At 42.5% G+C, this 16,400-nt stretch overlaps 1 protein-coding gene across 3 annotated transcripts in view; it reads left to right on the forward strand.

Moving 5' to 3' along the window:
• The window catches only part of GRB14 (growth factor receptor bound protein 14), a 97,662-nt gene that overhangs the window by 54,419 nt on the left and 26,843 nt on the right, over nucleotides 1-16,400 (forward strand). For all 3 annotated transcript variants that reach the window (XM_040357851.1, XM_040357850.1, XM_040357849.1), the window contains exons 6-7: nucleotides 14,647-14,757; nucleotides 14,939-15,034. In XM_040357851.1, coding sequence (XP_040213785.1) covers nucleotides 14,647-14,757; nucleotides 14,939-15,034 — 207 coding nt within the window. The remainder of the gene's footprint in view (nucleotides 1-14,646; nucleotides 14,758-14,938; nucleotides 15,035-16,400) is intronic.

Below are 16,400 nucleotides of genomic sequence, written 5' to 3' on the forward strand. Positions count from 1 at the left end.
TGTCAGATTGGATGAAGAGCGTCTGTAAACAGCAATTTTCAAGTCTTGCCACAGATTCTCAATTTGATTTAGGTCTGGACTTTGACTGGGCCATTCTAACACATGAATATGCTTTGATCTAAACCATCCCATTTTAGCTCTGGCTGTATGTTTAGGGTCGTTGTCCTGCTGGAAGGTGAACCTCTGCCCCAGTCTCAAGTATTTTTCAGACTCTAGCAGGTTGTCTTCTAAGATTGCCTTGTATTTGTCTCCATCCATCTTCCCATCAACTCTCATCAGCTTCCCTGTCCCTGCTGAAAAAAAAACATCTGCACAACATGATGCTGCCACCACCATGTTTCACGGTAGGGATGGTGTGTTCAGAGTGATGTGCAGTGTTAGTTTTCCACTACACATAGCGTTTCGCTTTTAGGTCAAAAAGTTCAAAAAGTCAAAAAGTTAAATTTTGGTCTCATCTGACCAGAGCACCTTCTTCCACATCTTTGCTGTGTCCCCCACATGGCTTCTCGCAAGCGGGACTTCTTATGGCTTTCTTTCAACAATGGCTTTCTTCTTGCCACTCTTCCATAAAGGCCAGATTTGTGGAGTGCACGACCATTACTTTCTCCCACCTGAGCTGTGGATCTCTGCAGCTCCTCCAGAGTTACCATGGACATCTTGGCTGCTTCTCTGATTAATGCTCTCCTTGCCCGACCTGTCAGTTTAGGTGGACGGCCATTTCTTGGTAGGTTTGCAGTTGTGCCATACTCTTTCCATTTTCGGATGATGGATTGAACAGTGCTTCGTGAGATGTTCAAAGCTTAGGATATTTTTTTATAACCTAACCCTGCTTTAAACATCTCCAGAACTTTATTCCTGACCTGTTTGGTGTGTTCCTTGGTTTTCATGATGCTGTTTGTTCACTAATGCCAGGAACATATGGTCGGAATTTCCGACGGACTTAGATAGAGAGCAGGGGAAGGAGGAGGGAGGAGGAGGGGGCCGAACTTGTGATGTACCTGACAGAAGTGGGGACAGTGTACCAGTCACAAACATGTACCCACTCCCCCCTGAATGGTGCCAAGTGTGGCACTGGAGGGGGGGAGGAATCACATAAGCGAAAGTTCCACTTTTGGGTGGAACTCCACTTTAAGGTTAGGGGTTCATTATCTATTTATTATTGCTACTTAGTATTCATTTATTGAATTGATTTAATAATTATTTATGAGGATTTGTATTTATTTGTGTATTTATTTTACATTTATTTGTTAATTTATGTTTTTTATTGTTATTAGTAACACCCTAACAAAATAAATAACCCTAATTACTAACCCTAACCTAAACTAAACTTTAACCCTTTACCCTAACGAGAAAAATAAAAAATAAATGAATAATAATAATAATAATAATAAAAAAATAAAAATAAAAGCTAATGGAATAGCTAAAAAAAAGCAGAAATACCTAGCAACAAATGATGCAACAGATAAAACAGATAAAATATGATGCAACATAAAAATGCCTAAAAAAAGACCCCCCCCCCCCCAAAAAAGCCGGAAAAACACTTAACCACTTCCATACCAGGCACTTACGCACCTTCCTGCCCAAGCCAATTTTCAGCTTTCAGCGCTGTCGCACTTCAAATGACAATTGTGCGGTCATGCTACACTATACCTAAACAATTTTTTTTATAATTTTGTTCCCACAAATAGAGCTTTCTTTTGGTGGTATTTGATCACCTCTGCGGATTTTTCTTTTTTTCTGTTAATTTATTTTGTAAATAAGTAAGTTTTCTTCTTCAATTACGAGCACTGATATGGCAGCAGTGATGGGCACCATTGTGGTGGCACTGATGGGCACCGATGAGGCGGCACTGATAGGCGGCACTGATGGGCACTGAAAGGCGGTGCTGGCCCCTTAAAAGCGGCACTGATGGGCACTCATAGGCGGCACTGATGGGCACTCATGGGCGGCACTTATGGGTACTGATGGGTACTTATGGGTGGCACAGGTGGGCACTGGGCATGGATGGGCACTGAGAGGTGGCACTGATAGACACTGATGGGTGGCACTGATGGACACTGAGGGGTGGCACTGATGGCATTGCTGGGCATCACTTATTTATTTACTAATTTTGACAGTGCCCATGTTGCCAGTCAGTGCCCATTAGTGGCATCTATTGTGCTTTTTTTTATGTGGATTACCATGGGGGATGTACCTGGCCATCCACATGTTTCCCCCTTCCCTGGTGGTCCTGGCGGCTTCCCTGGTGGTCCAGTGTGGGCATCCGAGGGGGGGCTGCACTGATAAACAATCAGCGCGAACCCCCCCTTTCAGGAGAGCCACCGATCGGCTCTCCTCTACTCTCGTCTGTCAGGAAGAGCCGATCAAGGGCTCTTCCTGTTTACATCGTGATCAGCCGTGATTGGACACGGCTGATCACATTGTAAAGAGCCCCCGCCGGAAGCTCTTTATCGGACTGACTGACACCCCGCATCACCGATCGCCGTGCTGCACGCCCCCACGGGCGCGCGCCGGCATTTTATCCTGCTGGACGTCAATAGACGTCCAGTCCGGATTACACAACCACTTGGACCTGGACGTCAATTTACTATTCACTGGGCGGGAAGTGGTTAAAGACGCTACGCTCAGGTGAGAATGCTTCACAGTCATGAAGTAAAATTAAAATGCCAGTCCGAGTCATTTAAAAATAGATAAAAGCCTGCATCCCTTGGTTCCCATCATGTTCAAATCTCCACTTCAATTATTAGAATGCACTGCATATAGCAACTAAAGTAAAATAAGCATCAATAATAATAATATTCCCTTTTAAGGCATACAGTATTTTGAAAGCAAAGCTTCTGTGGCTGCCTTAACTTTTATAACTCTTTTCCTTCATCCCTTTAGAGCAGTGTTTCTCAACTCCAGTCCTCAAGGCGCCCCAACAGGTCACGTTTTCAGGCACTCCATTTTTTTGCACAGGTGATTTGATCAGTTTCACTGCCTTAGTAATTACCACAGCCGTTTTATCTGAGGAAAATCCTGAAAACATGACCTGTTGGGGCGCCTTGAGGACTGAAGTTGGGAAACCCTGCTTTAGAGAGCAGCAACGAGTCATATGCTGACAACAAATGTTGCTAGAGTAGCTTATTTTCAATTTTGGAAAGGTACAAAATTTTTTTATTACAATCAAGTATCTGCTCATATTAACATCATAGTCATGCAATTGCATATCACATTTTTAACTGAATCAGAAACTTTAACCACTTGACCACTGGGCACGAAAACCCCCTTAATCACCAGACCAATTTTCAGCTTTCGGTGCTCTCACAATTTGAATGACAATTACTCAGTCATACAACATTGTACCCATCTGAAATTTTTGTCCTTTTTTTCCCACAAATAGAGCTTTCTTTTGGTGGTATTTGATCACCTCTGCGGTTTTTATTTTTTGCGCTATAAAAGAAAAAAGACTGAAAATTCTGTAAAAAAAAAAAAAAAAATCTAGTTTCTGTCATATTAGCAGGTTATTTCTCACACACAGCATATGCATACTACAAATTACACCCCAAAACACATTCTGCTATTCCTCCCGAGTATAGCGATACCACATGTGTGCGACTTTTACACAGCGTGGCCACATAGAGAGGCCCAACATGCAGGGAGCACCATCAGGCGTTCTGGAGCACCCAGGCCAATTCTGACATTTCTCTCCTACATGTAAAAATCATCATTTATTTGCTAAAAAAATTACATAGAAACCCAAAACATTATATATGCTTTTTTTTCAAAGACCCTAGAGAATACAATGGCGGTTGTTGCAACTTTTTATCTTGCACGGTATTTTCGCAGCAATTTTTTGAACGCGTGTTTTTAAAAAAAAAACAGTTTTGTGCTTAAAAAAAAAAAAAAACAGTAAAGTTAGCCCAATGTTTTTGCATAATATGAAAGATGAAGTTACGCCGAGTAAATAGATACCCAACATGTCACCCTTCAAAATTGCACACGCTCGTGAAATTGCGCCAAACGTTGCTACTTAAAAATCCCCATAGGCGACGTATTGCAAGGTATTGGAGTATTGAGGGTATTGCGGAGTATTGGGGGGTATTGCAGAGTATGGGGGGGTATTGCAGAGTATGGGGGGGGTATTGCAGAGTATGGGGGGGGGTATTGCAGAGTATGGGGGGGTATTGCAGAGTATGGGGGGGGTATTGCAGAGTATGGGGGGGTATTGCAGAGTATGGGGGGGGGTATTGCAGAGTATGGGGGGGGTATTGCAGAGTATGGGGGGGGTATTGCAGAGTATGGGTGGGTATTGCAGAGTATGGGGGGGTGGGTATTGCAGAGTATGGGGGGGGGGTATTGCAGAGTATGGGTGGGTATTGCAGAGTATGGGGGGGTGGGTATTGCAGAGTATGGGTGGGTGGGTATTGCAGAGTATGGGGGGGTGGGTATTGCAGAGTAAAATAAAAAAAATGATGAGTGCAATACTCTGCAATACCCCACCCCATACTCTGCAATACCCCACCCCATACTCTGCAATACCCACCCCCCCAGGGTGGGTATTGCAGAGTATGGGGTGGGGTATTGCAGAGTATGGGGTGGGGTATTGCAGAGTATGGGGTGGGGTATTGCAGAGTATTGCACTCATCATTATTTTTATTTTGCAGAGTATTGCGCAGGGATGGCTGGATCTGTGACTGCAATTGTCACAGATCCAGCCCACAGTGCGGCGGCTGCTGCTGCCGCCCGATCCCCCCCCCCTCCCTCTCCTCTCACACTGTACCGAACGGTACAGAGAGGAGAGGGAGGAACCGGCGTCATTACATGACGCCGGTTTGTTTACAAGTGATCGCGCCGTCATTGGACGGCGCGATCACGTGGTAAGGAGCCGCTTCCATTGGCTCCTTACCGCGATCCGTGTTGCTGCGGGTCCCGTGGACCCGCCGAGCGCCGGTGATCGCGTGTGCGCGCCCGCTCGGGCGCGCAATTGTGACTCTCTGGGAGGACGTATATTGACGCCCTCCTAGAGTTAGGTAACCGCCTTGTAGCCGTATTTCGGCTATAGGGCGGTTACCAAGTAGTTAAACTATTTGTAAAAATCCAATACCATTTAATCCCTGTATATTCCACCCTATATTCTTTTTTACATTGCCAGCTTCCAGATGCAGTATAGAAAGTTGTAGAACATTGATCTGTTGTTTGCAATCACAACCTTTGCTTAGAAGGGTGAAAGTTGAATCAAACTTAACTGCAAACTTTATAAGTAAAACTTTAACATGAATACATAATACTGTGAGAGATGTGTTGCTATACAACAATCCACAGTTGGCGGAAAACAATGCTTATTGCCTGTTTAATAATCCATGGCGCCTGGGTTATTCAGCAGTCAGCTGGCAATGATTCCTCCATGACTGACTTACATTCTTAGGAGCATATTCTTACAAAAGTTGCAGCCAGATGATAGTACTTATAATGATCAATGTCTTTACCGCTATATAGTTTTTGTTTTCCTATTGTTTTCTTTATTATCTGTGATGGCATTAGGTTCATCAGTTTCAGATATCAGGTTTTCAGCTTTTACCCCCTGATATTTTTCATTAGAGGACTTAATCTGATTGGCTACCAGGCAGCAAGACGGGCACCTATCCAAAAGAGCACCACATAGTAATTTGCTTGTTGTTTCTCCCGTAAACTAAAGCCCTGTACACGCGGCCCAGATTCTTGTCAGGAAAAAAACGTTGCTTTTCCTGACGAGATTCCTGGCAAGAATCTCTTGCTGGCCGAGTGTACAGACACCATTCAAAAGAACCACCGTTCTTTTGAATGGCAAGAACGCAGTGATGTAATTGACTACGACGATCGTGCGCTCGTCACATTCAATGCCGTTGCCGCATCTTGCTTCACCCTACCTATGCCTTATTAGCTACCGCGCATGCGTCAAAGTCATTTCGAGCATGCGCAGGTTTCCATGAAGAGGTAAGTATACACACGCTCGGGTTTTTTGGCAGGAAAGCACTGCCGAGAATCTCACGACGAGAAAATAGAGAACAGGTTCTCTATTTTTCTCGTCTAGATTCTGGGCAGTTTTCTTGACAAAAAAACTCAAAGCCTCATAAACATGCACAGTTTACTCGGCAAGAAAGCTTTGCCAGCAGTTTTCTTGCTGGTGCGTGTGTACGAGGCTTAACCTTCAGAATAGGCTTACCAACTTTTGTTTCTCAAATTTACAAATGGATCAACTGAATTTTGGAGTAATAAGAAAAAATTACAGGCTAGTTCTTGAACATGTAGTGATGTACAGCCGTCGCCAAAAGTTTTGAGAATGACACAAACATTAATTTTCACAAAGTGTGCTGCTTTAGTGTTTTTAGATCTTTTCGTCAGATGTTACTATGGTATACTAAAGTATAATTACCCACTTCACCCCCAGAAGATTTTACCCCCTGACCAGATAACTGACAATTGCGCTGTCATGCAATGCTGTACCCAAACGAAATTTGTGTCCTTTTTCTCCCACAAATAGAGCTTTCTTTTGGTGGTATTTTATCACCGCTGTGGTTTTTATTTTTTGCGTTATAAACAAAAAAAGAGCGAAATTTAGAAAAAGATTATATTTAAACATTTTTGCTATAGTAAATATCCCCAAAAATTTTTTTTTTAAATGTCTTCATCAGTTTATATATTCTTCTACATATTTTTGGTAAAATAAATTTGCAATAAGCATATATTGATTGGTTTGCACAAAAGTTATAATGTCTACAAACCATGGGAAAGATTTATGGCATTTTTATGGCATTTTTGTTATTTATTTATTTTTTAATAGTAATGGCACACAAATCCCCATGCTAGCACTCGTGCACGCCCTTGTGTGTGTCTGGCGGCGATCGTGCTTACTGGCCACGCACATCGGGTCCCCTGCCGTGCAGCAGGTGCACGCCTTCTGGTGGCCACTAAAGGGAAGGACATACCCATACAAGTTTTCGCCCAGGGGAGCCATTCTGCCGCAGTAAATCTGCGTGAGCCAGTCGGGAACCGGTTACAAGTACAATTGAAACTCTCTCTTTGAAGTTCTTGATGATCCATCCGGGGGTGACCTCTATGAAAATATATGATAGAAATAAGTGTAGCGCTCACCCCTGAAGGAGCCGCTGATAATTAATGGGATGGCAGATTTACCTCATGGCCTCCCTCTGAATGTCTAGGGATGAATGATGCACACAACAGCAGCAAAGGAATGTCCACAAAGAAATGTATTTTTATGTGCTCTTTATTACCCAGTCGGGTATAGAGGGATAGAGATGGGAAAAAGGAGAACAGCAGATTCAGGCGTAGTATTTGGAACAGTCCTGCTCCTATGCGTAACACTTTTCTTACCACTCCTATTTAAGTGGGCTTAGCGTACGCGGATAGGCCTCTCTCATCGACCTAGCAGTCGGAGCATCGCTCGAACCTCTTCAGGACAAAGTCTCTGCCACAGACCCTCCCGGATGAATGTCAGGGAGACACATCTGCCACAGGCCCTCTCTGGTTACAGATACGGAGGTAACCCTTCTAGGTAAAGTTATACCTAAATTTTCTTCTTAACGTCGCCCAGGTACTGACTGAAAGAGGAGTCAATCCTTCTGTATCAGGTCACCTCGATCCCCGGTGGTTCGTCGGAATCCTATTGGACCGCCAGCCTCTCATTGGCGCTCCTCAGATGGACTCCCCACCGAACAGCTACACTCGCTTGGGATCTTCAAAAGTGGGAACCCAGTCGACCACTGGGTCCCCGTCCTGCTTAAATGCTCCGGACCAACTTAGGCCCGAAACCAGGAACACTGCATAGCACGCTCACTCCGGCCAGGTAGGCCCTGAAGGTGGGTGCCACACCGGAAGACCAGGCCAAAATGGCGTCTGTTCCATAAGTACCCTATTCCAGCATGCCCAGCAAGGCCCAAGCCTCCTGATTGGCCGCTGGGAGAGAACACACAAACCTCAACTTCCCTCTGCCACCTACCGCACCGGGGGGAGAAAACACCCCAGTACAACAGAATGAGCCCACAGCAAGCCAAGCTGAAACAGAGACCCTAATTAAATGATTGTAATTGGAATCAGAGTCTTTAAGCTCTGATTATCCTTTAAATTTCAACAGTACCGGTTACCTTGAAAGTAACCCGGGGCTACACAAGGCTTCAGCTTTAGATAGCTACCTCAAAATATAGGATGCTTAAAATCAATATAATTTCATATAATGTCTGTGGAATGAATGCCCCCATCAAAAATGCAAATATAATACGGGAATTCATTTTTTTAAAAGCTGATGTGTTTTTTTTTACAGGAAACACATTTTGGTACAGGTGCTAATAGTAGAATTGTCTCAAAGGAGTTCCCCCTGTGGTTTTATGCGGACTCTCCCATTTTTCGTGCCAAAGGTGTGGCCATAGGGTTTGCTAGAGAAGTCAGATTCACATTATAAGAAATGAAGTCGGACCCAGAGGGGCGCTTTTTATTCTTAAGGGGGAACCTGAATGGTTTTGGGATCTCATTGGCGAACATCTATGGGCCAAACAAAAAGTCTGTTCAATACTTGGTGGGAATCATGGATGAGTTTATAGAATTTAAGACCGGGGGGGACTTTAATTTGTGTTCAGATCCAAAATTGGATAGTACGTCGCATGCACAGGGCACTGGAATGGGTCAGAGGAACAAATTAAAAAAGAAGATGCACCAACACCAATTAGTAGATGTGTGGAGATCACAACACATAAGACAGAGAGATTATACATTCCACTCCCCTGTGCAGGGGGCGTATACAAGAAATGATTGTATTTTGGTAGAACATTGGTTACTGGACTTAGTGGAAGATACAAAGATTGGAATCACTACATTCTCCAATCATGCACCAATTACACTTCAATTGAAAATAGGAGAGACATAAAATAGGAAAAGTAATTGGAGGCTGAACGAAGAACTTCTACTAGATAAAGAGATAGAAAAGAGAGTAAAGAAAGAACTAGAACCGTTTTTTATGGAGAATAGTACAGAAGGAATGTCTGAGGCGATATTATGGGAAACCCATAAGGCTTTTATCAGGGGCATCATGATCAAGGCGGGAGCTGAAAAAAAGAAAAGAAATAAAGAGAAAAAAATAAGTCTAACTAAAGACATTTTTGAACTAGAACAACTACATAAAGAAACTAGAGAGAGAGAACTCTTATTGAATCTTAGTATTAAAATAGAGGAGATGAGGGGAGTAATCGAACAGGAATCCCGAAATTGCTCTGAGCCTGGTTAAGAAAGAAAGAAATCAATGGGGTAACAAAGCGGGGAAATACTTGGCAAATTTATTAAAAAAGAAAAAAACAGCTAATTATATAGAGAGAATACAGAGAAATACGGGGGAAATAAGATATAAGACATCAGAGATTGTTAAAAATTTTCAAGAATTTTATGGGAAACTCTATGCAATTAATAAAAATAACACCAAAGAAGAGGTAAAACAAAAAGAGGAGAAAATCAAAATATATTTGAAGGAGTTGGACTTAAATAAAATTCCAGAAGGTAAACTTAATAATCTCGAAACCCCCATAACAGAAGAAGAAATATTTAAAATTATTCAAGAACTCCCAAATGGGAAAAGCCCCGGACCAGGCGGTCTTACTATACGGTATTATAAAAAATTCTCAGATATATTAATTCCGAAACTATGTTCCTATTTTAATGGGATTGGAGAGAAGTGGGGGATGAGGAAAGAGGCCCTAGAAGCTTTAATAACTGTAATCCCTAAAGAGGGTAAGGATAACTCCGTATGCTCTAGTTATTGACCAATTTCTCTCCTTAATACTGATTTAAAGTTATATTCAAAAATTCTCGCCAACAGGATGAAAAAAATAATGAAGGATGTGGTCCATACGGACCAAGTAGGATTTATTACAGGAAGGGAAGGAAGGGATAACGGAATTAGATCCCTCCTGGTCATAAAGGGAAATTAGAAAAAGTGGAGCCCCGGGTCTACTCTTGTCAATCGATGCTGAAAAAGCTTTTGACAGGGTAGACTGGGGCTTCATGCAAGATACTCTAGAGGCGATAGAATTGGGACCCAGAATGAGAGGCTGGATTAAATCTCTATATAATAGACCTACAGCAAGAATTAAAATTAATGGGACTATCTCAGAACCCTTTGAAATGAAAAATGACACAGACAGAGGTGCCCTTTGTCACCGTTGTTGTTCACTTTCGCACTAGAACCCCTGCTAAGGGGAATAAGGTGAAACGTGGATATTAAGGGAATAACAATTGGAGGGGAAGAGCATAAACTTGCCGCCTATGCGGACGATATTTTGTTCTTTGTAACAAACCCTAGGATAACCTTGCCTAATTTAATGAAGACGATTGGAGAGTATGGCAGTATGTCCAATTTCAAGGTTAATCCAGCCAAGTTGGAAATACTGAGTATAAATATTCCTAAAATAGAAAGGAGCGCTTTGCAAGAGGATTTCTCACTTGGTTGGAAAAAAGAACTAAGATATCTAGGAATTAGGCTGGAGACCTTATATAAAATTAACTTCATTCCACTGTTAAATGAGGTCAAAGCAGAACTTAATAGAATAGCACCAGGGCAACTTTCATGGAGCGCCAGAATAGTCCCACCAATGGTAATATTACCTAAAATAGTTTATAAAATGCAGATGCTCCCAATTCCAATACCACAAGCATATTTTAAACAATTACAGTCAATGGTCCTAAAATTTATTTGGAGAGGGAAATAAACACGTATTAAAGTAACACTACTGACTAAAGATAAGGCACAAGGGGGGTTAGGGGCACCCGATGTAAGAATTTACTATCACGCGATTGTAACATCACAAATAATTGATTGGGTTTAAAACAACACAGAAAAAAGGTGGGTCACCCGAAGATGGAGGGATTCTAGACCTCCCTCCATAGCAGGATGGCTTAATAGGACTCAGGAGATAGAGGCAATGGAGGACTTAGTCCTCTCGGCCCAAAACAGGAGGAAACAATATAATGAAACTTGGATAGGATGGAAAGCATTTATTAACTCAGAGGAAGGGAAGAGAATGTTGGAAGAGAGATAAGAGGAGAAATGTAAACTCTTCTGAAATTGGATATCTGCATACTGGTATAAAGGGACTATATAAGATCGTAAGCCTTACATCTCAAGGGGTAGTGGGAACTGGGGGAGGGTTTTTTGTTGTTGTTTTTTTTGGAGGGGGGGGGGTTGTGTTTTTGGGTGAAGAGGTTAAAGAAAGAAGGAGAGAGGGATATTTAAAGTATAGATTAATTGTCCGATTATGCTGCATAGATGGATAGAATAAGGAAGAATAGGTATGGATATGTCATATCTGTATATCTGTATTACTTGGACGTTGAATTTTATGGAATATGTATTCTGTTTTGTATGTTTTTCTTTTTGATAAAATAAAAATATAAGATATGAAAAAAAAACAAAGTGGGTAAATATAGATATTAAAACACGTAAGACAGCACTAGGGAAATTAATGTGGATTCCGGCACAGTATAGAGAAATTAGCTCAGATGCTCACTACATCACGAGGCACGCATTAGGAATATGGGATCAGATAAATAAGAAAGAAAATTGGGAATACAACTCACCCTTTATACCTTTGACTGATACAAAATTCTTTCTCCCAGGGGAAAAAAAAATGTTTGGTAAATGGATAATTCAAGATAACATCCAATTAAAATATGTGATGGAGCAAAACAACCTGTTTTCAGGATTTAAAAAATAAAAAGGAAATGATTTTGATTGATGAATGGCGGTATGCGCAATTAAAACATTTTTTTGAAAGACTCCCCCAGGGGAGAGGAGGACTGGGATGGGGGTCCACTACATTGCCAGTACAGTATATTGTGTTGGTGAGTGCCAGATATTTCACCCTTCATGCATTATTTAGAATGGAACCCACAGTCAGTGATACATGCTGAAAATTGTAGAGAAAAATCTCAGCCACCCCACACGACACAAGCCAGAGGCGTAACTGGAACCTTCAGGGCCCCGATACAAGAATCAATGAAAGGCCCCCCTGATCTCCCTCTATCCTCCAACCCCAGGGCCCTTCTCATTGATCCTGGGGACCTTTACTCAGAGCCCTTAATTACAGTCCTGATCTCCCTCTATCCTCCAACCCCAGGGCCCTTCTCATTGATCCTGGGGACCTTTACTCAGAGCCCTTAATTACAGTCCCGCGGGCCTTCTTCCTGCCATTTTGAGTAGGGTTGCCACCTTTTCGTCAAGCCAAACCCAAACACTTTAGCGGTGCACAGCAATTTTTTTTAGATCCACTTTGCGTTCCCTCTTTACATCTGAATCTACAGGGTTCCCAAACCCCCCCTTACATCAGAGTTCCCAGCATTTCAGTTTAATTAGGGGTCCCAAAGCACTCCTTACATCAGAGTCCCCAGAGTGGCCCCTACAGCAGAATCTGCAGAGCGGCCCTTACAACAGAGTCTATAGAGAGCCCCTCACAGCAGAGACCTCAGACCCCCCCTTACATTTGAGTCCAAATCACCCGGAGTCCGAAGAGCCTCCCTTACATCAGAATCTGCAGAGCGCCCCTTACATCAGAGTCCACAGAGCCCCCCTACATCAGTGTGTGCAAAACCCCCCTTACATCAGAGTCCACAGAACTTCCACTTATACTATACTATACTATATCTCTCTGGACTTTGGAATGTAAAGGGGAACCCTGATTTAAGGAGAGGTCTAATGTATGGGGGAATGCTATGGATTCTAGTGTAAAGGGGAATTCTCATGGAAGGGAGTCTCTGCTTACCAAAGTCCCCCTTACTTCAGAGTTCACAGAGCACCCCTTACATATGAGTCCCTCTTACATTTGTTATATAGTAAATGGATGTGACCTGACACACACTATAATAAAAGTAGGACACATGGCGGCCTCCATCCCTAAATTTGTTATATAGAAGAGAGGAGTTTGTGGGACTTTAAATGAGGGAGCGCCATGTAAAAAGAAATACGATAAAAAGTAAATTACAGTACATGATTTATTTTTACAATCTTATATACATGTCAAATATTTTGTATCAAATAAATAGGTAGTCACAAGGCTTACTCTAGATATGCTGCTACATAGCATGCAATACAGAAATAAAATCATAGACATGGCAGATATATGTAATAAAATCGGTAAGTATGTGCAATATGAACAGGTGATTGTTGGCATCTGGGGGCACTTTACGCGTTTCCTGGCATTTCAGCCAATCATCAGGAGTGTTTAGGACAGTATACTGGAAATGAGAATAAACAGAAATAAATGTTTATTTGTACTCACTGGGAGGCAGAAGAGAGAAGGGAGGGATGGGGACACTTCACTCACAGTAGATGGATGGAGAGGCAGGCTGCACCTTTCCTCTTCTGGCTGCTGGGCTTCAAACATTTTGCTTCACTTCCTCTTCTCTAAGGCACGTGACTGCCAGGAAGTGAGGGCAGAATCACAGGAGGAGAGGGTGGGGAAGGACAAGCTGATCAGCTCTCTCTCTCCACTCTTGAACGTGCCGACGTATGGGGGGCGTGGAACTGTCAGAGCTGGCTCTGGGCTGTGAGAGAGACACTCAGAGCTCAGTGCCCTGCAGCCACTGGGGAACTACATTCGGGGCTCTTGGCCCCCCACAGTGGAATAACTCCAGGGCCCGGTTGTAAGTGTGACCTTTACAACCCTGGTAGTTCTGCCACTGATATAAGCTGAGCATGTTATAGGTAATAGCAGCCTAACTTCATCCAGGCCACGCCATCTGCATAGTTAAGCCCTGTGGGTGGGGTGAAACATGCTGGGGGCGTGACCTGGATGGAGTTAGGCTGAGGCTGCTATCACCTATTACACCCTGTGCTTGTGTGGTGTACTGTACGGTACGGTGTCTGAGATTTTTACTTGTTCTGTGGATTACATGGAGTCAGGGAGGACTCCTAGCCTGACCCGCACCCCCAGTGGAACACACCAAATAGGGGACATAGATGCTGGAGAAGAGACCCTAGAGTCGGTTTAGGTTCACATGATGAGCATTATTGAGTTATCAATCTGCGATCACAGCGCCTAGTAAAGGGAAATATGCTCTGAGATATCCTGTGATTGAATGCCAAGAGCCACAAAGAAAGCTGATACTGGAAATTTTTAAAAAGTGTGTGACCATATTCTTTAGTAACACCCACCTTTCACTATGCCTACCAATCAAGATACACCATGGGGTTGATTTACTAAAAGCAAATAGATTGTGCAATTTGCAAGTGCAGTTGTACGCATTTATCTTAGTAAATGTAAGGCGGTACAATTTCAATTCATAAAGAATACCCGATCAGATACAAGGAAAATAAAAAAGCAATTGGATGATGGAAATCAACAGAACTTACCGCATTTACTAAGCTTGGGGGAAACTGCACTTGCAAGTGCATAGTCACAGGCTCACGTTGCAAGGTACAATTTCCTTCCACAAAAAGTTCCTACGATGAAATGACTAGCTGATTGTTCTTGTCCTCCAGGCCAAAGGCTACAAGTTCTCCAACCCTTTCACACTCTATCCCAAACGAAAACTCTAGACACCTGAGATACACTTTAAAATGGTTTGACATACTTCAGAGCCTGTAATTTGCAAATACTTTCAAAATGAGTATATCTTTTTTTTCCCTAGGACCCCAGACACCTACAATTCTTCTGTGACTTTCTTGAGAGTAACGTATATATGTTGCTGTCTGCAAAGAAAAGCTATGGGGCTCCTACAGACTTTGGATTCTGCCTCAAGGTACGCCCATTGTTTTATCACTGTGACACTTCGCAATTTACAGCAGTAATTAATTGTAGAGCATGTGTGGTAAACTGTAATCATGTTTTGGCTGTTTAAGTAGGAGTATTTTAGTGAATTTTATTTCAACAGGTATTTCCTGCAAGGCATGCATTAATCAAAATGTGCTGTGGCCTTCTAGCCTAACAAGACAGGAGGAACCAAAGAAATGAAACTACTGTGTGCAGAGACTGAAGAGAGTAAGATCTGCTGGCTGACAGCAATTAGGTTATACAAGGTATACACACTCTTTTTATTTCTCTTATACATACCCTGTCTATCTTTTTAGTTGGCAAGAATTATCCATTAAGTTTAGTTTGAACACTGAAAGTGCTTTTTCACATGGCTTATTCTGGACACAGCAGGACCATCTATTCTCTACCTAGGTATTAGTCAAAAGGAAGAGGAAGGCTGTTATATCTGAACTACAGGTAGCACAGTGGCTTAGTGGTTAACACTTCTTAAAAGGTAAGCTGCGCTGCATGTGTAGAAAAAAAATTGTGAACAAAATTGCATAACCAACCAATCTGTGAAATATAAGCTAGTCCATAGACATAATTCCAAAATTGGTATAATCAATGTGCATAATGGATATAAGAAAAAGTGCAAAACAAAAATAGTGAATATAATAGTCCAGATAATCGTGACATTCACAGCTGAGACTCTTGTGGATATCCCATATGAATCGCAGATACACCAATTGAGTGTCAAAGAAAATCCAGGAAGCAGTGTCAGATAGCAGAAGAAAAGGCACCTCCACCTCTAATAATAAGTCTGCTTACCGACTCCCATGGATCTCTATAATTGAGATCATATGCGCATGTGGCTCATAAGCCAAGCTGATTCTCGCTGCTTCTCTGAAGTACTCCTCCCCAAATGGTTTCACTTTACAGCGACCTACAGGTCTCCCCGTATAGATCGAACCCGGGAGTAAAACAAAATTGCCAACATAGAGCAGTATTGTAAGGTAAAAACGATTTATTGACATATAAAAGATGCACTCACATGTCCATTAAAAATATAGTAGCATTGTGTAATAGTTTAAAGCCGGCCAGCTTAGATAATCCGCCCGTCCTTCCGGATGGTCGTTGGTGAACAGTGGTGACGTCAGCACGCCGCTCCTCCCTATGCCGTTTCGTCAAAGAGATGACTTCTTCCAGGGGCACGAGCGGCGTGCTGACTCGCCACTAGTTATTCAATTACAACGTCAATGCGACCGCCCAGCCCTGACGTCTGGGGATCATAGACGCAGATCCGCCATCTTTAAGTGGGGATCCTAGCCCAAACTATGTTTAACTGCAAATTAAAAAAGTTTTATGTTACTAATACTTGATGCTGGCTAAAAATTCAATGAAAGAAAACGTCAGCACCTAGCAACAGGGCTGAAAATGAGAGGGCTGCGTTTCTATGGTGCCATACGAATGGCGCCAAGAAACGCACATTTGAAAAATAATGACTCACAACTTGACTAAAACGTCACGCAAACATGTGCTGAGCACGCAGTGGTCAATGTGAGTGTGTGTCCTAAAGAAGATTAGAAAAATAAAATATAATTGTATTGTGCTCAGCACATGTTTGCATGACGTTTTAGTCAAGTTGTGAGT

The sequence above is a fragment of the Rana temporaria genome, chromosome 6 (genome assembly GCF_905171775.1).
Source record: "Rana temporaria chromosome 6, aRanTem1.1, whole genome shotgun sequence".
Classification (NCBI taxonomy): domain Eukaryota; kingdom Metazoa; phylum Chordata; class Amphibia; order Anura; family Ranidae; genus Rana; species Rana temporaria.